Genomic DNA, 20334 nt, shown 5'->3' with positions numbered 1-20334 from the left:
GCATGGAGAAAAAAGCTTCACACCGTCTATCTCATTTGAGCTTGTACAACAATAGGAATATTTCAAGGTAAAATTGGGAGGATAATTCACCAATTAAGTAAACTTTTTTTTAGTCATCGTACAAATACAGAATTTGACTTATAATTATACATTTAGAAACCTCGCAGAGAGCTCATATTTACTTCATACATATATACGTGTACAAATCCACATAGATTGGATAAGAAGTTAATTACAGCACAAGGACATTTGGAGAGGAAAAAATTTAAATATTTGCGATAATCATAAGAAGTCAATTAGACTCCTTGAGGCGCATGTATTTGTGTTTTCTTATTTGCACAACAGACCTTTATTTGTTAAACTTGGCGCCATGCTTTGCCAAAAGTTGAGGCGACATCCAAAAACTCGCATCTCCTTCACGCGTTCCTTCATGTTGCCAAGAACGCTGGTTTCCGTTAGACTCACACAGGGAATCATAAGGGCAGCTTTCTTTTTCCTTCAAGAACGATGAGTTTTTTTATGGTTGTTAACATAAACACATTTACTTTTGAACACTTTAATTGAGAACAAAACGAAATATTTCACATTTGAAATGGAAACAACTTTACAGAAAAAAAAATTTAACACACTTACAACAGAGATTTCTTCTCACTCCCTTTCTTTCCAGCAAGCATTAAAAATTATATTACAATGAATAAATTTTCAATGAAACTGGACAACGGAATGGCCTTTCAGTGTGTACAACTTGCATACGTAAAGTGTATTTCTAACATCTCGTCAATATACGACTCTCTGCTGTGACAGGCTTTGTGATCTATAAAAAGGCACATTCTTCAGATAACATTTTGACGCTTTTAAACTATATTTTCAATTTCGACACATGTTACATTTAGCAATATTCAATTCACACTTCAATTGTTATTTCAATGCAAACATCATATACATTACATATCTCTGACTCGAGTACCACCATTTGGGAGAATAAATTATAATATATTAAATCACAAGGGAAATTCCCAGCAAATTCCCATATATGTAAGATCCATTAAATGCAACTTTTCAATGATTTATTTATGGAAATATTTTCCAAAAAAAAAAAGAAAATATAAAGAAAGAACATTTTATTGAATGGATTAAGGAGTGTATTCATTCTGAGGCTCTTTTTACGTCACTTAAACATAGCGAAGAAAATCTTGAAACAAATAATATAAAATCTTATAGAAAATTAAGATGATTCCCATTTTCCTCTAGGAATTGCTGGGTAAACTCAAAAGAAAATATTTGCAAAAAAGAAAGTTCAAAAATCTTCTCATTAGAAGTACATTAAACATAAAACATTTGCGTCGGTGCTTCAAGATCATCAAGATGATTTAGCTGATCACTGATGAGTGAAGTATATGCTTTAGCAAGAATGAAATACCTTCTTTTTCATCAGTTTAACGTTGAATCAATTAAGAATGGAACAAGACGCTTCAGATTCTTATATATTTTATTTTTAGCTATGATTTTCTTTAAAAAAGATTTTGTAAAGAAAGACAATAAATCATCCTGCTTAGTATTACTAACAAGAGCCTAGTTGCAGTGAACAGAAAATGGAGAAGAAGGAAATTTATATTCATAAAAGAATTCAACGCAATTTCAACAGCAACACTAAAAGACTTGAGGGTAGAAATTATAAAAAGCTGCATAGGCACAAGTGTTTCGAACGTTTAAAGTCATTTCTACTAATTTAGAGAAAATGCATGTGCGGAGTTTTTTTCTGTATAAACTGCCATGACCGCACATGTTTCCCCCATTCACCATGCAGATGATATTGCATAATTTTTAAGTCTAAAAGCCAACCTGACAAAGACATTTAATGCTCAAGCCGCGGCGCGATGAGTGCAAGAAAATAATGAAAGTTCCTTGTAAAGTCTCGGTGTAGCATAAAAGCTTCTTTCTATCTCACTTTCTTTCATCCCACCTTCCATACAATATACCCTGGTGCACATGTTGAGAATCCCTTTAAATACCGCGCGCGCACAGGTAATAGAGCTTTCCACGTTGCTCACCACACGAGATGGAATATTGCATGCGTTGCAAAATTTAATGCAAATAACGGTTATTTAGCTTGATTCCCTGGCTTTTATGCATTGTGTAATTATTTATTGGCAGAATGACGAGCAATTTGCACATTCATGTCTCCCGCTAAAATGGCAGCATCTTGGAGAAATGATTGAATAATAAAAATTCAAATTGAACCTTCTGGGCTTTTAAATCTCGTTACACATCATTTCAATCTTTTTGCTTTATTTTTTCATATTCTTTTTTTTTCCTCTTTAGCGTTTATAAATCTTCCTCGTTCTTTAATTTTTTTATTTTTTTTTTTGAACGTATAAATAAAATATTGAATTTAATTGTCCAAAGAAATAAATGAGGAAATAATTTGTAAGGAGAGATAATTTTCAATTAATAGTTTATATTACTTTGTCTTGTTGCGAAATGTTTTGTGAAAAATATATAATTAGTGATTCAATGAGTTAGTAGGGGAAGTGGGGTGATTTTTTTTATTAGGTCACCCTCTTTGTAACTTATTTTAGTTCTTTCTGTACAAAGAGCAAATGAAGCATATGCTTCAAGTGGTAATTTTTCTTATGGAGGTGTGGCTTGTAAATTTTTGGGATAAAGCTTTCTCGAAGTTTTTTCGACTAATTCTTGCGGAAAATTAAACATATTTTTGACTTTTTATGAAAATTTTCTCATCCTTTCTACAATATTTTTCATGTCTCAATTTTATCTCTATTTTTTGTACAAAAAAAAATATCTAGGACATCCTGAATTGAAAGATTTACATTTTGTAGGTACTCTACATCGCTGCGTATTTCAGTAGCTACGCGCTAGGAGCTATGTAATTAATTTATGGGTATTTATAATGTAATCATGCGGAAGGTATTTGTGTATGTAAAATGAGACAGTTGCCAATTAAAAGCAAATCATATTTTGCAGTGGAATGATAATGTCTCTCAATTCATCTTTATGCTTGCATTTCTTTCGCCAATAAATTCAACTATATATACGTAGCGTAAGAATCTAAACTGAGAAAGATTGGATGAAGAGGTATAGCATCTAACGTGTGAGCAATTAAGAGACATTATACTGTGCAAGCTGCTCACAACATTAATAACACATACGTTGTGCCTATGGTGGAATTTAATGATAAGAGAGAATAATCAGAAGTCCTCCCGTCAACAAAATTAATTATTGTTGTTGAGTAATCGCAACAAAGTCATCAACGATTGAATGGTTTGAGGGAAAAAGCCCATTGAATCATTGAGTACCGTTCGAAATGCATCTTCGTGTGTATCTTCACCATGAGAGACATTCCTTAAGTATAAATCTCTCTTCGCGATGCCATTTCTTCCATCACCTTTTTTTCTCTTAACCTAGGGATGAATTATTCATTAACGGTTTTGAGTTAGTGGCGATATTTTAATAAATTACACCCAATCACTACTCTATAAAATACATATAAAAGATGATGTATAAATAGTTAGAAAAAGAAAAGCCTTTGGTATGTTCTTCCCTATGTGATGCTGTTAACGTCGATTACCTTCTTCGCCGCGTATTCTCATCAACTCAATCAATTCCGTCAGTTAATTATCGGCTTTTAAAAATAAATTGCAAGTAAAAATTCATTAGACATTACGTGCTACGTATCGGCAAAACATGTGACATTCCACGTATTGTGATGATTCTTAAGAAAATTGACGATTTTCCTGGTTTGCGCGAATGACGCTACATAAAAAAAACCCGCCATAGAGAAAAATATAATTTAGCATTATTATCTACATTTCCCATATTTATTACCTCCCCATTCATATTCAATTCTAAACTAATACTTTATAGCAACAGCGCAAAATAGTCATATTATTATATTGGAGATTTGCTAATAAAAATCTGACATCATTCAGCGATGTGTTTCTATAAATTGATAATTGCAAAAGTTCACACTAATGCCTGTTATTTAGGAAGGCGTCAGAGATCAAGAACCTGTCTTACAGACACCTTCTTCTCATACAAAGAATCATTATTCAACTCCTCTCACCTTTCAATATAAAACAAATACTTTGTGAATCCATCAATAAATTGACCTTTATCTTATTGCATTTACTGATCACTGTATGCGATCGTGAAAAAAATATTGATTGGAAATATAAGATTAAAGAAATAACAAAGGATTGGTTCTTCCTATTTCTTGTTAATTTTTAAATTAACTAAAATTAAGCGGAAGTAAACATTTGAAACCGTTTATCTTTTTTTTGTTTCGCAGTGTGACTTCAGCTTATATGGATAAGTTCACAAGTTTCACAGAATCTGAATGTAAGACCTTGATTTTGTAGAAAATATTTTCTTTTTCTTTCGACTTATAAGAATTCTTGAAAGATTTTGTATTTTATTTATAGCAAAAATATATATTTTTAATAGTCTAGACACAGAACTATAAAATCTATATGTTATTCTTTAATTTGAACATAAATATCTTGAGACTTACAAAAATCAAAAAAAAATACAAAAATAAAAAACGCAATGTATGAACTTTTTAATTTTATTTTAATTCACAACATCGCGACTACCTTCTTAACTGAAAGCCCAAGGCCCTGGGTTGTTTTAAAAGTAATTGCTTAGCCCCCACAAAAGGTATCAAAAGACTGGAGATGTGCAAAACCATTGAATAAAATACAAAACATAGATTGAGCCAAAAAATATCCAAGGATGGGTGTGGGGCCAATCATTGCAGCTAATTGAAAGAAGTTTTTTTCTTTAAAGAAAAAAAGAGGCATTGGTCTTCTCACGAAGCATCGCAAGATGGGGCAATAAATTGAAATGTCAGCAGAAAAATATGAATTGTATGGAGAAAATTGATTTAACAATTGATTCACAACACTTAAGTAGGTCGTAAGTTGGTTTTCAAGTGTGTTCACCGAAAAAAAGCCCCCTCAAAATGTGGGATGATCTTCTGGATTATTAATTTACATTTATTTAACAATTGAACATCATCTCACTATATGTAGGTTTCCATCTTTTTCACGCTAAAAGAGGAGAGTCCTTAGAACCTCGTTAACACTTGTCACAATGGTTACGGTATGTCGTGCAAATCTTTCTTTGATTTTTTTTGCAAATCTCTGAATATTTATATAAATCTCGCGCAAGATAGAGAGAGAAAGAAAAATGGGTCAAGAGGAAGGTACTTGTGGTTCATTCTTTTCAACAAATTGGGGGCGCGTGATTCATGGAATTGAGGGAGAAGAAATTTGAACAGTAAAAGAAGATGGAATAAGACAAGGATCTCAAAAGGAAAATACCTTCGTATTGTTTTAGATTTCAAAGTGAGGTGTTCAGAAACTATCATGCCCAGTAAGAAAATGCATTTTAAACAATACCCGCAAAAGAGCTCGTGCAGATAGATGAGAAAACGATTGGAATCATTGAAAAGTTGCACCATGAATGTGTGCATATAAATCTTCTCTTGGGTATGTTCTCACATTAAAAATTGGAGACGAAGATCTGAATACAAACTCCTTCGCGTTAAAGTACCCAAACAACTGTATAAGAGATCCCCAGTGCACAACATGGATTACTTTTGCTTCTCATTCGCTGGTGTGTGCTCCATGCTGTGTATTTGAAGTTTCTTCTCCTCCTCGGGGATATACATTTCGGCCTAGAGAGCCATTGAACTTCCCAATAAGTCAGCCACTTGTGCACCCGTCCAACATCTCTTCCTCGCTCCACGTATGCCCATTTTTTCTCCCTCCCCATATCTTCCCTCTATTTTGTGTTAAAAAAGCCCATTGGAGAAAGAAGGTGAGGCAAGTAAGAGAATTAATATAAGGCATTATGTATACATATAGTTTTTGAGAAGAAAACTATATAGCACGAGCGGTACACAACCTGAGAAATCTCTCCAGTCAATTCATTTTAGGAAAATCTTAATATGTATTTAAATATTTTTAAAAAAAAGTTGAAACTGCAAAAGAGAATTAAGAATTAGAAGATTTCCATCATAGTGGAAAATTGCAAATTTATTGGACGATTTCTTGTGTTGCTTTTATTATCTATGATTACGTTTTTCCCGATTATTTCGTTGAATGGGCAATTTTTCCTACAGAAGACGAATAAACTTCTTTAACGTGTACCGCACAAACTATACGTACTATCTTATATAGCGATGCTTCTGTATTCCAAATGTATATTAAATATCAAAAGAGAAGAATTTAGTCTATCTTCCCATACCATCGCAATACAACACCTCATCCATAATCTCATAAAACAGATCTTCAACATCGTTCGTCGTCAAATTTCATAGAATTGAGAACTGGAAAATTTTTCAACTTTTAAACTACAATAAATTATATACTTTCATGCTTTTGAAATAACACTCACAAAAATACCGCATTATAGAGCCATTTAAGATTGCGTCTTTCATGCTCTCTGCAACCTATATAGGCAACATTTTTGTGAAGAAAAAAACTGATGATGGATGACCTCTGACGAATTGGCGCATTTTGTCTTCGACCCACAATTTATATTAACAACAACAACACACAAGATGAGAGCACCCAAAAACTAAAGAGCAGAAGCATTTTTTGGAGAGAATTAAATGCGGGAGACAATAAATTGAATAAGATTGGACGAGAATCTCGAAATCCTTGGACGTTGTGTTTTCTCTCTTAAATAACATTCTGGATTTCACACTTGTCTAATCTTATTTTATTTTTCTTGGCGTGTGCGTTTCTCTTAATTGTATCATATTCATACATACATTTAATTTCCATTTTCTTAACACGGAAAACCTGTTTCTCCGCCAGATACACCTTCGAAAGGTGCGACAGAGAGAGACAACGAGCTACAGCATACATTCAACTATATATAGCTATAAAATGTACATATCAAACGCATTCATCGAAAAAAGATCCAACTATCTATATACATACAAGTAGGTAACTAAAAAAGTGACCGGTGAACATTTAATTTCCTTCTCCTTTTTGCTATAAAGCACCCTCTGTGCCCCACCTCCCGCACAACTCAAGTAGTACAAGCCACTAAAAATGCCATAAAACTGGATGAATTGTGTGGAAAAATACAGACAGAGAGAAAAAGAAATTAGTCGATTTCTCAAAATATTGATTTGTATAAAAATATGCGAGAAAATATTGATGAACTCCAAAGAGAAGAATCACACGTTTATTAGAAGAGTCTTTTAGGAGGAGTGCAAAAGATGTGAAGATATATATCACGGGACTTTTAAGTAGGAGTGTTATTCGAGGTGGTACATCTTTTTTTTCTCTCCTCTTTTCATCTTCATCTCTGTCCAAAACGACTCAAAGGAGAGACAGAGAGACGAGCAAAAGGAGGAGAAATCAGCAAATTTTCGCAATCTTCGCGTGAATTTACATAATTATTAAAAACTGCTAAATGTATATCCATGTGTTGAAATAAGAAAGCAATAAGAAAAAAAAGTTTCAAGAATCGAGCGGTGGTACAAAGAAAAGAAAAATAGAGATTTGAAGGTGACAGTTGAGAGAACTAACTGTAGTTCAGGTGATAAATGTACAAAGTCACCAATCACGCACAGATTAACAAATATATATATAAAATATATTGCGGTAGACGATAAAACACACTGAATTATTAACATAAATTTTAAAGTTTTCTTTTAAAAAGAACAAAAACAACACACTCAACACTTTAATCGACTAAAAGACGTTCAGATTTATTTATTTTTCTTTTAAATTCCTTAATTCTTTTATAAAGAGTTTTCAAATAAAAAATCCGAACACTTTCTCGAGATAGAGTGGATGCGCGCGTTCATATATTAGCAACTCTAAAATGTGACTGAAGTTGCGTCGACTAGCCAGAGAGCTCTGGACCCCAATCACCTGTGAGACAAACATCGTGGTGAATGTATGCGAGGGAGCGAGGTAGTGTTGGCGACTCCATTCGACCACCAGAGACAACTTCCAAGCCCAACATAGGAGTCTCTTTGCTTGGTTTCATACTCGTATGCTGCTGCTCAACATCATTCGCATACATGTGGCTATAAGCAAGCAAGCACCACACTAAGAGATCCCAAACTTCATTATATATTGTTGTAATCACATTCGACACGAAGGCAATACTACAGCGAGGTTTATCATTCAACTCTTTTTAATAAACATACTAGTAGAGTAAGTATTAAATGCACTTTTAATGATTCATCAAGAAGGAAATCGAGAATATATCGCCTTTATATTTTAAATATTCATATAGTTTGAGTACATCGCAACCATATAATTACAACTTTGTTGCAATATCTCTCAAAAGAAAAATATATACAGCCTTACAGTAGCATAATACAACTGCTTGACAATGTTTGATATGTAAGACAAGTAATTAAGAACTAGTATTCCTTATATAAATCAAATCAATGATCTTGTGAAGAATAATAATATCAAGAGACAGATTAATTAAAAATAAAAACCTTTAATTCTTCCGATCTTTTTACTCAATGCCACTCGTGCAGAGCCTTTCTCTCTCGCGAAACTCCCAAAACACATTAAACTTCCTTTTGGGACTTTGCTAAGCTACAAAAAAAACCAAGCCCATCTGCCATTAATGAAGAGATGTGTTGAGACTACAAAAGACACCAAAAAATTCACCCGAAAAGAAAAATATTCATTTCAACTCCTCCAAAATGGTAAACCCCTCTTTTGTGGTATAGGAGAGGCACCACACCATATGGTAGTCACACACGAAGAGAAATTTTTCTTATTATAAAAGAAACAGCAAAGCAAAACAACAAGTTGAAAGACAGGAATTGGTAAGCAGTCCGCACACCTTCGTGGTGGTGTGAATGTGATTCACATTCGATACCTGCATCATTTTGTTACACACTACAAATTTTCATGTATACGATGGTGCTACCTCTAAATTACCTACATATTTATGTATCCTACAATAGATTTTTGCAAAAGAATTACTAGCTATGCTAAAAGATGCACCATGTATGCTGCTTTTGCCTCATACAGAGCTATACGCGATGTGATTATTTCGATGCAATGTTTCAAAATTAAATCCACTCCTTACAAAAATAAAGAAGAAAATTAACATTTTGCATTTAGGGAAGACCAGGGGGTGTGTTAGTTACTTGGAGAAGTTGTAATTTATTTAGCTTTAATGCCAGCTGTGAAGAAATACCAACTATTATAGAAAATTAAATCAAAATTAATAAAAATTACAAAAAAATTTGAGCAATAGAGAAATAATTTAAATTGCTCACTTCAACCCCAGTCTTCTCTAAACTGTATTTAGTATTATAAGAATACACCATGTGAGCCATGTGAGCATTAAATGTTTCCAGGACAATTGCAGAATATTTAATCATTTCAGAAAAGGATTTTGCGCTTTAGAATCCTAATGGAAGAGAATTACAGGAAGATTTGCAGACAGATAGCGACAGACATTGAATACTGAAAATATTCACATCCGGTTTGCTCAGGAAGAATATGTATAGAGAAGCAGCATTGCGGACAAGATGGTGCATTTGTTGAACTATCTCTATTGCAAAACTGAATGTTATTGTTGAGTGAAAATGTGGTCAACTGTTTAATTTTATCATCAGACATTTCGATTTGATTTTGATTGAAGATTATTGGGGATATTTTGCTTCAGCTTTAGATTTCATTTTTCTGAGATTTTTCCTCCTAATCATTTCATGTAGAAAATAAGTTAAAAATTTCCTTTACAAGACAATTTCTCTACAAACCACATAATAGAGATTCAATAGAATACCACCCCCTTTCTCAATGCTCAACGTATGAAGGATTAACCGTGAAGAAATGAGGAATTACTCGCCCATAAAGTCACCGCATTGAACCACAAACAGTTAAATTGGTCGTTCAACTGATACGCGCGGGACAAATTGATGAGTTTTGGGAAGTGGCGCGGATGGCTTTGAGTTGTGGCTTTATAGGAAGCATCCATTTGTAGAGTAAAATGAATCTTCTCTCCATGACAATGTAATATGATTGGGACAGTGACCCCTTCATCGTTATACCAACTAATACCATCTCACCCACAATTTCTCATCAAAGATTCACTGACAAATTCAATTTTTTTTCATTATACCCACAATATTCCGTACACAGGTCATGGACACTGCGGAGGAACTCTCTCTGTACACTGTTAAAAATACTTCAGCTTTTTTAACTGAAAATTTCGGTCTCGATCTTCCACTGTTTTACTTTGGTCAAAAATTTTGTTTTTTTGACCAATTTTTTTGGTCAATATTTGACCATTTTTTTTTCATCGAGAGTATTTTGACTAATTTATTTGGTCGAAGATACTTAACCATTTTTTTCATCGATTTTGACCAATTAATATGGTTAAAACACTCACGCAAAAGGCTTTAACTGAATTATTTTGTCAATTTAATTGAAGTTCATCGGTCGTTTTGACAAATTCAAATAGTTGAAACACTCCGGCTAGGTGATTTAACTGAATTATTTAGTCAATTTCACTGAAATAGTTCGGTCATTTCGACCATTTAAAATGGTTGAAGCGGTCCTGCAATGTCACTTAACTGAATTATTCAGTCAATTTTACTAAAGCATTTCGGTCGTTTCGACGAAATAAAATGGTGGAAGAGCTTCGCAGAATGAAATTTAACTAATTCATTCCGTACTTCAGTTTTTTTGACAAATTAATACAGTGGAAGATCGGGACTGAATTTTTGGTCTCGGTCTTCCACTGTAGTATTTCAGTTTTTTTGACAAATTAATACAGTGGAAGATCGGGACTGAATTTTTGGTCTCGGTCTTCCACTGTAGTATTTCAGTTTTTTTGACAAATTAATGCAGTGGAAGATCGGGACTGAATTATTTGGTCTCGGTCTTCCACTGTAGTACTTCAGTCTTTTCGACAAATTAATACAGTGGAAGATCAGGACTGAATTATTTGGTCTCGGTCTTCCACTGTAGTACTTCAGTCTTTTTGACAAATTAATACAATGGAAGATCAGGACTGAATTATTTGGTCTCGGTCTTCCACTGTAGTACTTCAGTCTTTTTGACAAATTAATACAGTGGAAGATCAGGACTGAATTATTTGGTCTCGGTCTTCCACTGTAGTACTTCAGTCTTTTTGACAAATTAATACAGTGGAAGATCAGGACTGAATTATTTGGTCTCGGTCTTCCACTGTAGTACTTCAGTTTTTTTGACAAATTAATACAGTGGAAGATCAGGACTGAATTATTTGGTCTCGGTCTTCCACTGTAGTACTTCAGTCTTTTTGACAAATTAATACAGTGGAAGATCAGGACTGAATTATTTGGTCTCGGTCTTCCACTGTAGTACTTCAGTTTTTTTGACAAATTAATACAGTGGAAGATCAGGACTGAATTATTTGGTCTCGGTCTTCCACTGTAGTACTTCAGTCTTTTTGACAAATTAATACAGTGGAAGATCAGGACTGAATTATTTGGTCTCGGTCTTCCACTGTAGTACTTCAGTCTTTTTGACAAATTAATACTGATGGCCGTCCAACGAGAATTGCTTGTCCTCCAGTTCCTAGTAGTGCTATTGATATAACATTTGTGTCACAAAATATTGCTTTAGATTCAAGTTGGGATCAGTTTGAGGAAACCTTGGGCAGTGATCACATTCCCTTATTAATCAATTTTGCTTATTTAAATAGAAATGTGCCTAGTGAGGTAGTAGATGAGGATTCTGTTAGGGATGCGCGGGTTGATTGGAAGAAATACAAAGAGGCAGTAGAGTCATCCTTAGCTACTGTGAGTGATCCATGTCCTATAGCAAGACTTGAAAAATTAAACAAATTAATGTGGGACTCAGCTAAAGAAGCAGAGAACAGAAGACCATGTAGAGCAAATAGTGGCAATAGTCAAGGGCAAAACAGGGATCAAGTGTGGTTTGATGCAGAATGTGTGGCAGCGTGGAACGAGAGACTCGAAAGCTTTACGACGTTTCGTAATTCAGGGACTAGAGATAATTTTCTAGCTTACCGCAGGAAAGATGCCCAAGCTAGAAAGCTTTTCCGTAAAAAGAAAAGTGAGCATTGGCGTGAAAGATGTGAGAACTTCTCAAGCTCTACTTCTCTGTCTGAGTTGTGGAATATGGCGAGATCATTCCGCGGTCAAAGTCGAAGCAGAAATACAAATATGAATGAGTCAATGTTCGAGAGCTTTGCCGATAAACTTGCACCTCCGTTTGTTAGTAGACCTTTCCATATTGCCCCAACAGCTCCTGAAAACCGCGAAACACATTTGCAATACTGGTCTCTTTTTACCATGTCAGAGTTAAAATCAGCACTAAGTTCCACAAAAAATAAGTCCGCTGGCTTGGATAAAATTAAAGTGAGTTTCTTGAAAAATCTGCCGAGGAATGGGCTTGAAGTGCTAATTGAAATTTTTAACGATTTCATGAGTTCTGCCATAATTCCGAGTCCATGGCTCTCTGCCAGAGTTATCGCTATACGCAAGCCTAATAAGGATGGGTCTGAAGTTGCACACTATAGACCAATTTGTATATTATCTGCGGTTCGTAAAGTTTTTGAAAAGCTAATTCTGATACGTCTGGATAGTTGGGTAACAGATCTCGATCTAATCCCACAGTCCCAAATGGGCTTTCGTAGAGGTTTTGGTACGCAGAATTGTTTAGCCGAGCTGAGCGTTAAGATACAAATTGCTTGGTCTGCGAAGAAGTTACTAGGGTGTGTGTTCCTTGATGTATCCTCAGCCTATGATGGGGTGCTGGTCGATATGCTATGCCAGGATCTTGTATCTATTGGTTTGCCTCAGAACATTGGCGTGCTTTTGAGTCGCCTACTTTCTGAGCGGTGCTTAGAATTCTTTGATGGCAATCGTAAGATCTTAAGCAGATCAGGATCCGTCGGATTACCGCAGGGCTCAGTGTTAGCTCCCCTTTGTTATAATCTTTATGTCAGAGATATTGATAATACCATCTCCCAGGATTGTCTTGTTCTGCAGTATGCAGACGACATTGCAATAGGATTTGCCCACAAGGACCCTCAAGTCATAGCGAACGTTCTTTCAAACTTATGTTTGAAAATTGAATCGTTTCTAATAAAACGAGGTCTGTCCATTTCAGTTCAAAAATCTGTAGCCATGCTTTTTACAAAAAAACATGTCCTGCCCTTTTTTGAGGTAAGATGTGGTAGCAATGTCATTCCTCTTGTTGAAAAATTTAGATATCTGGGGGTGGTGTTCGATCGCAAGTGTCTCTGGGGAGCACACATCAGAGCAGTTGCGGAGTCTTGTAGCAAGAGAGTAAATTTTCTGCGGGCTGTGTGTGGTCTTAGATGGGGTGCACATCCGTCCGTCTTAAGGACATTGTATGTAACGACGATAAGATCTGTCATGGAGTATGGATCACTGGTCTTCAGGACAGCTGCCAATTCACATATGATGAAACTGTACAGAATACAGTGGCGTTCGTTGAGAATCTGTTTGGGTCTTATGACGTCCACACATACAGGTAGCCTTGAAGTGATTGCAGGTATTTGCCCGTTGGATCTTAGATTTATAGTCATTGCAGAAAGATTTCTAATCAGGTCATCTGACAGACATGTACAGTTGTGGCGAGACTTGAGGTATATCAAGGTAAACTGCCCGAAAAGTCCATTTACCGAACTCTTGAAATGGCTAGATGAAATTGGTTGGAATGAAATAAATGTACAAACCTATGACAATCTGCAGTTCAGTACTGACCGCCCACAATTTCAATTCTGTACTATAATCTGGGAACAGCTGCAAAGTTTTCCTAAGGACATGTGGCAAATCTATGCAAATGGATTTGTCAGAAATGCGCTTTTGTCGCTCAATAGCGAAATGTCTCATATCATTTATACAGATGGGTCTAAAACCCAACAAGGCGTTGCTTCAGCGCTGTGGGATGAGACGTTTGACTTTGGTGATGCTAGAACTTTGAGTCGCTGCTCTTCTGTATTCACGGCGGAATTGGTGGCAATTAAAATGGCACTAGAAAGAGTTGTTACTTCGAATGGGAATTTGCAAAGAGCAATTATCCTGAGTGATTCATTGTCGAGTTTACAGAAAATTGATAGCCGCTGGTCTCTGAAGTCTCAAGCAGATATTTCAAGTGACATACTGAGGATGATTGGAGAAATTAACAACTCGGGCAAGGAGGTAGTTTTCATGTGGATTCCCTCTCATGTGGGTGTAACTGGCAATGAGAAAGTAGACTTGCTGGCAAGAGCGGCTACTGCTAATGATGTGGGTGATCCAGTGTGCCTTAGAAAGGAAGATTTCTTTAAATCCATCAATGATGATTGTTTATTGCAGTGGAAAGTATATTGGCAAAATGAAGACAGAGGCCGCCTATGTTTTTCGATTCTTCCTTCTTGTAGACTCACTCCGTGGTTTCACAGGTTGACAGGCATTAGGAGAGACGGTTTATGCCTCGTCAATAGAATCATTGCAAATCATTACAGGTTAAATGCCCATTTATTCCGTATCAATATTGTTGAGAGCCTTAATTGTAACATGTGCAATACGCCTGAGGATGTAGATCATGTTCTTTTTTATTGTGAAAGGTATGTAGGAGGTAGAGCCGAACTTATGGAATCCTGTCGTACAATGTGTCCAGGTCTATATAGTAGGGATATTTTAGCCTGCTGTTTGGAGATGAAAAAACCAGACTCCATTTTTGCAATTGTAGCCTTTCTAAAAAGGCATGGTATTTCCTTATAAGTCCAAGAATTTAATGGCCGTCCAAAGTGTTTAGTTTAGTCTCTATGTTTTTTTTTAATTGTATTAATTTTGTACTTGGTTCTGTCGGTCAATAATGAACTCTAAAGTTCGCTAGACCTACCATGGTTTTTGGGGGGGTATAAAAAAAAAAAAAAAAAACAAATTAATACAGTGGAAGATCAGGACTGAATTATTTGGTCTCGGTCTTCCACTGTAGTATTTCAGTTTTTTTGACAAATTAATACAGTGGAAGATCGGGACTGAATTTTTGGTCTCGGTCTTCCACTGTAGTATTTCAGTTTTTTTGACAAATTAATGCAGTGGAAGATCGGGACTGAATTATTTGGTCTCGGTCTTCCACTGTAGTACTTCAGTCTTTTCGACAAATTAATACAGTGGAAGATCAGGACTGAATTATTTGGTCTCGGTCTTCCACTGTAGTACTTCAGTTTTTTTGACAAATTAATACAGTGGAAGATCAGGACTGAATTATTTGGTCTCGGTCTTCCACTGTAGTACTTCAGTCTTTTCGACAAATTAATGCAGTGGAAGATCGGGACTGAATTATTTGGTCTCGGTCTTCCACTGTAGTACTTCAGTCTTTTCGACAAATTAATACAGTGGAAGATCAGGACTGAATTATTTGGTCTCGGTCTTCCACTGTAGTACTTCAGTCTTTTCGACAAATTAATACAGTGGAAGATCAGGACTGAATTATTTGGTCTCGGTCTTCCACTGTAGTACTTCAGTCTTTTTGACAAATTAATACAGTGGAAGATCAGGACTGAATTATTTGGTCTCGGTCTTCCACTGTAGTACTTCAGTCTTTTTGACAAATTAATACAGTGGAAGATCAGGACTGAATTATTTGGTCTCGGTCTTCCACTGTAGTACTTCAGTTTTTTTGACAAATTAATACAGTGGAAGATCAGGACTGAATTATTTGGTCTCGGTCTTCCACTGTAGTACTTCAGTCTTTTTGACAAATTAATACAATGGAAGATCAGGACTGAATTATTTGGTCTCGGTCTTCCACTGTAGTACTTCAGTCTTTTCGACAAATTAATACAGTGGAAGATCAGGACTGAATTATTTGGTCTCGGTCTTCCACTGTAGTACTTCAGTCTTTTTGACAAATTAATACAGTGGAAGATCAGGACTGAATTATTTGGTCTCGGTCTTCCACTGTAGTACTTCAGTCTTTTTGACAAATTAATACAGTGGAAGATCAGGACTGAATTATTTGGTCTCGGTCTTCCACTGTAGTACTTCAGTCTTTTTGACAAATTAATACAGTGGAAGATCAGGACTGAATTATTTGGTCTCGGTCTTCCACTGTAGTACTTCAGTCTTTTCGACAAATTAATACAGTGGAAGATCAGGACTGAATTATTTGGTCTCGGTCTTCCACTGTAGTACTTCAGTCTTTTTGACAAATTAATACAATGGAAGATCAGGACTGAATTATTTGGTCTCGGTCTTCCACTGTAGTACTTCAGTCTTTTTGACAAATTAATACAGTGGAAGATCAGGACTGAATTATTTGGTCTCGGTCTTCCACTGTAGTACTTCAGTCTTTTTGACAAATTAATACAGTGGAAGGTCAGGACTGAATTATTTGGTCTCGGTCTTCCACTGTAGTACTTCAGTCTTTTCGACAAATTAATACAGTGGAAGATCAGGACTGAATTATTTGGTCTCGGTCTTCCACTGTAGTACTTCAGTCTTTTCGACAAATTAATACAGTGGAAGATCAGGACTGAATTATTTGGTCTCGGTCTTCCACTGTAGTACTTCAGTCTTTTTGACAAATTAATACAGTGGAAGATATTTGACCATTTTTTTCAGTGAAGGGGTGATTTAACAAATTTCTTTGGTAAGTGATATTAAACAGTTTGATTCAGTGAAGGAGTACATATTTTGTCCAATTCAAATGATTGGTAGGCTTTAACTGAATTATTTTATCAATTTTACTGAAGTTTATAGGTGGTTTCGACCAATTCATTTGGTTGAAGCACTCAGGCAATACGTTTTAACTGAATTATTTGATTAATTTTACTGAAGTTCATCGGCCGTTTTGACCAATACAAATAGTTACAGCATTTTCGCAATGTCATTTAACTGAATTATTCAGTCAATTTTACTGAAGTACTTCGGCTTTTCTGAATTGCACTCTAAAATGCAAAATCTTCAGATCTAACTTATATTTGGGATGAGTCACGTTAACAGGATTTTTAATAAAAAAAAAACAAAATTAAAAAAAAATATTTCTTTTATTTTCTCTTAAAGCATTTTCCTTTCTCTTTTACAATACCCATTAATACTTTAAATGAAAGAGGCTTTTCAATTAAAGACTGAGTTAAAGAAAAAGAATTCTTTTTTTATTCCCTTTTAGAGGATAAGGGAAATTATTTGATCAAAATAACAAAAGTCATTTGGTTAAAAGACAATAAAAGCTGAATAAAATTATTAAAAAGGCCAAAAAAAAATTGTCAAAAATACAGAAATTATTCAGTCAAAAGTCATGAAGTAAATCAAGTAACAGAATTTATTTGGTCGAAATAACAAAGATCTTTGGTTAAAAGACAATAAAAGCTGAATAAAATTATTAAAAAGGCCAAAAAAAATTGTCAAAAATACAGAAATTATTCAGTCAAAAGTCATGAAGCAACTCAAGTAACAGAATTTATTTGGTCGAAATAACAAAGATCTTTGGTTAAAAGACAATGAAAGCTGAATAAAATTATTAAAAAGGCCAAAAAAAATTGTCAAAAATACAGAAATTCTTCGGTCAAAGGTCATGAAGTAAATCAAGTAACAGAATTTATTTGGTCGAAATAACAAAGATCTTTGGTTAAAAGACAATAAAAACTGAATAAAATTATTAAAAAGGCCAAAAAAAATTGTCAAAAATACAGAAATTCTTCGGTCAAAGGTCATGAAGTAAATCAAGTAACAGAATTTATTTGGTCGAAAAACCAAAGTCATTTTGTTAAAAGACAATAAAAGCTGAATAAAATTATTAAAAAGGCCAAAAAAAATTGTCAAAAATACAGAAATTATTCAGTCAAAGGTCATGAAGTAAATCAAGTAACAGAATTTATTTGGTCGAAAAACCAAAGTCATTTTGTTAAAAGACAATAAAAGCTGAATAAAATTATTAAAAAGGCCAAAAAAAATTGTCAAAAATACAGAAATTATTCAGTCAAAAGTCATGAAGCAACTCAAGTAACAGAATTTATTTGGTCGAAATAACAAAGATCTTTGGTTAAAAGACAATAAAAACTGAATAAAATTATTAAAAAGGCCAAAAAAAATTGTCAAAAATACAGAAATTCTTCGGTCAAAGGTCATGAAGTAAATCAAGTAACAGAATTTATTTGGTCGAAATAACAAAGATCTTTGGTTAAAAGACAATAAAAACTGAATAAAATTATTAAAAAGGCCAAAAAAAATTGTCAAAAATACAGAAATTATTCAGTCAAAAGTCATGAAGCAACTCAAGTAACAGAATTTATTTGGTCGAAATAACAAAGATCTTTGGTTAAAAGACAATAAAAGCTGAATAAAATTATTAAAAAGGCCAAAAAAAATTGTCAAAAATACAGAAATTATTCAGTCAAAAGTCATGAAGCAACTCAAGTAACAGAATTTATTTGGTCGAAATAACAAAGATCTTTGGTTAAAAGACAATAAAAGCTGAATAAAATTATTAAAAAGGCCAAAAAAAATTGTCAAAAATACAGAAATTCTTCGGTCAAAGGTCATGAAGTAAATCAAGTAACAGAATTTATTTGGTCGAAATAACAAAGATCTTTGGTTAAAAGACAATAAAAACTGAATAAAATTATTAAAAAGGCCAAAAAAAATTGTCAAAAATACAGAAATTATTCAGTCAAAAGTCATGAAGCAACTCAAGTAACAGAATTTATTTGGTCGAAATAACAAAGATCTTTGGTTAAAAGACAATAAAAGCTGAATAAAATTATTAAAAAGGCCAAAAAAAATTGTCAAAAATACAGAAATTCTTCGGTCAAAGGTCATGAAGAAACTCAAGTAACAGAATTTATTTGGTCGAAAAACCAAAGTCATTTTGTTAAAAGACAATAAAAGCTGAATAAAATTATTAAAAAGGCCAAAAAAAATTGTCAAAATACAGAAATTCTTCGGTCAAAGGTCATGAAGTAAATCAAGTAACAGAATTTATTTGGTCGAAAAACCAAAGTCATTTTGTTAAAAGACAATAAAAGCTGAATAAAATTATTAAAAAAGCCAAAAAAAATTGTCAAAAATACAGAAATTCTTCGGTCAAAGGTCATGAAGAAACTCAAGTAACAGAATTTATTTGGTCGAAAAACCAAAGTCATTTGGTTAAAAGACAATGAAAGCTGAATAAAATTATTAAAAAGGCCAAAAAAAATTGTCAAAAATACAGAAATTCTTCGGTCAAAGGTCATGAAGAAACTCAAGTAACAGAATTTATTTGGTCGAAAAACCAAAGTCATTTTGTTAAAAGACAATAAAAGCTGAATAAAATTATTAAAAAGGCCAAAAAAAATTGTCAAAATACAGAAATTCTTCGGTCAAAGGTCATGAAGTAAATCAAGTAACAGAATTTATTTGGTCGAAAAACCAAAGTCATTTTGTTAAAAGACAATAAAAGCTGAATAAAATTATTAAAAAAGCCAAAAAAAATTGTCAAAAATACAGAAATTCTTCGGTCAAAGGTCATGAAGAAACTCAAGTAACAGAATTTATTTGGTCGAAAAACCAAAGTCATTTGGTTAAAAGACAATGAAAGCTGAATAAAATTATTAAAAAGGCCAAAAAAAATTGTCAAAAATACAGAAATTATTCAGTCAAAAGTCATGAAGCAACTCAAGTAACAGAATTTATTTGGTCGAAATAACAAAGATCTTTGGTTAAAAGACAATGAAAGCTGAATAAAATTATTAAAAAGGCCAAAAAAAATTGTCAAAAATACAGAAATTCTTCGGTCAAAGGTCATGAAGTAAATCAAGTAACAGAATTTATTTGGTCGAAATAACAAAGATCTTTGGTTAAAAGACAATAAAAGCTGAATAAAATTATTAAAAAGGCCAAAAAAAATTGTCAAAAATACAGAAATTATTCAGTCAAAAGTCATGAAGCAACTCAAGTAACAGAATTTATTTGGTCGAAATAACAAAGATCTTTGGTTAAAAGACAATGAAAGCTGAATAAAATTATTAAAAAGGCCAAAAAAAATTGTCAAAAATACAGAAATTCTTCGGTCAAAGGTCATGAAGTAAATCAAGTAACAGAATTTATTTGGTCGAAAAACCAAAGTCATTTTGTTAAAAGACAATAAAAGCTGAATAAAATTATTAAAAAGGCCAAAAAAAATTGTCAAAAATACAGAAATTCTTCGGTCAAAGGTCATGAAGAAACTCAAGTAACAGAATTTATTTGGTCGAAAAACCAAAGTCATTTTGTTAAAAGACAATAAAAGCTGAATAAAATTATTAAAAAGGCCAAAAAAAATTGTCAAAATACAGAAATTCTTCGGTCAAAGGTCATGAAGTAAA

General features: G+C 33.8%; 1 protein-coding gene across 7 annotated transcripts in view; it reads right to left on the bottom strand.

The window, feature by feature from the left end:
* The window catches only part of LOC129788984 (tyrosine-protein kinase Btk29A), a 61338-nt gene that overhangs the window by 19373 nt on the left and 21631 nt on the right, over positions 1–20334 (bottom strand). Inside the window, exons 1-3 of one of the 7 annotated variants that reach the window (XM_055825549.1) lie at positions 7569–7869; positions 634–814; positions 348–496 (exon numbers count right to left, since the gene is read on the bottom strand). The exons of 2 other annotated variants lie outside the window; for them this stretch is intronic. In XM_055825549.1, the coding sequence (XP_055681524.1) occupies positions 348–496; positions 634–674 (190 nt within the window). In that variant the 5' untranslated portion in view covers positions 675–814; positions 7569–7869. Of the gene's footprint in view, positions 1–347; positions 1413–7568; positions 7870–20334 lie in introns of those variants that run through there. 4 more of the 7 variants (XM_055825553.1, XM_055825551.1, XM_055825552.1 and 1 more) reach the window with 4 other exon arrangements.

This window comes from Lutzomyia longipalpis, chromosome 2, assembly GCF_024334085.1.
Source record: "Lutzomyia longipalpis isolate SR_M1_2022 chromosome 2, ASM2433408v1".
Classification (NCBI taxonomy): domain Eukaryota; kingdom Metazoa; phylum Arthropoda; class Insecta; order Diptera; family Psychodidae; genus Lutzomyia; species Lutzomyia longipalpis.
The sequence above is the reverse complement of the archived record's forward strand: the minus strand, read 5'-3'. Positions and strand labels throughout refer to the sequence as shown.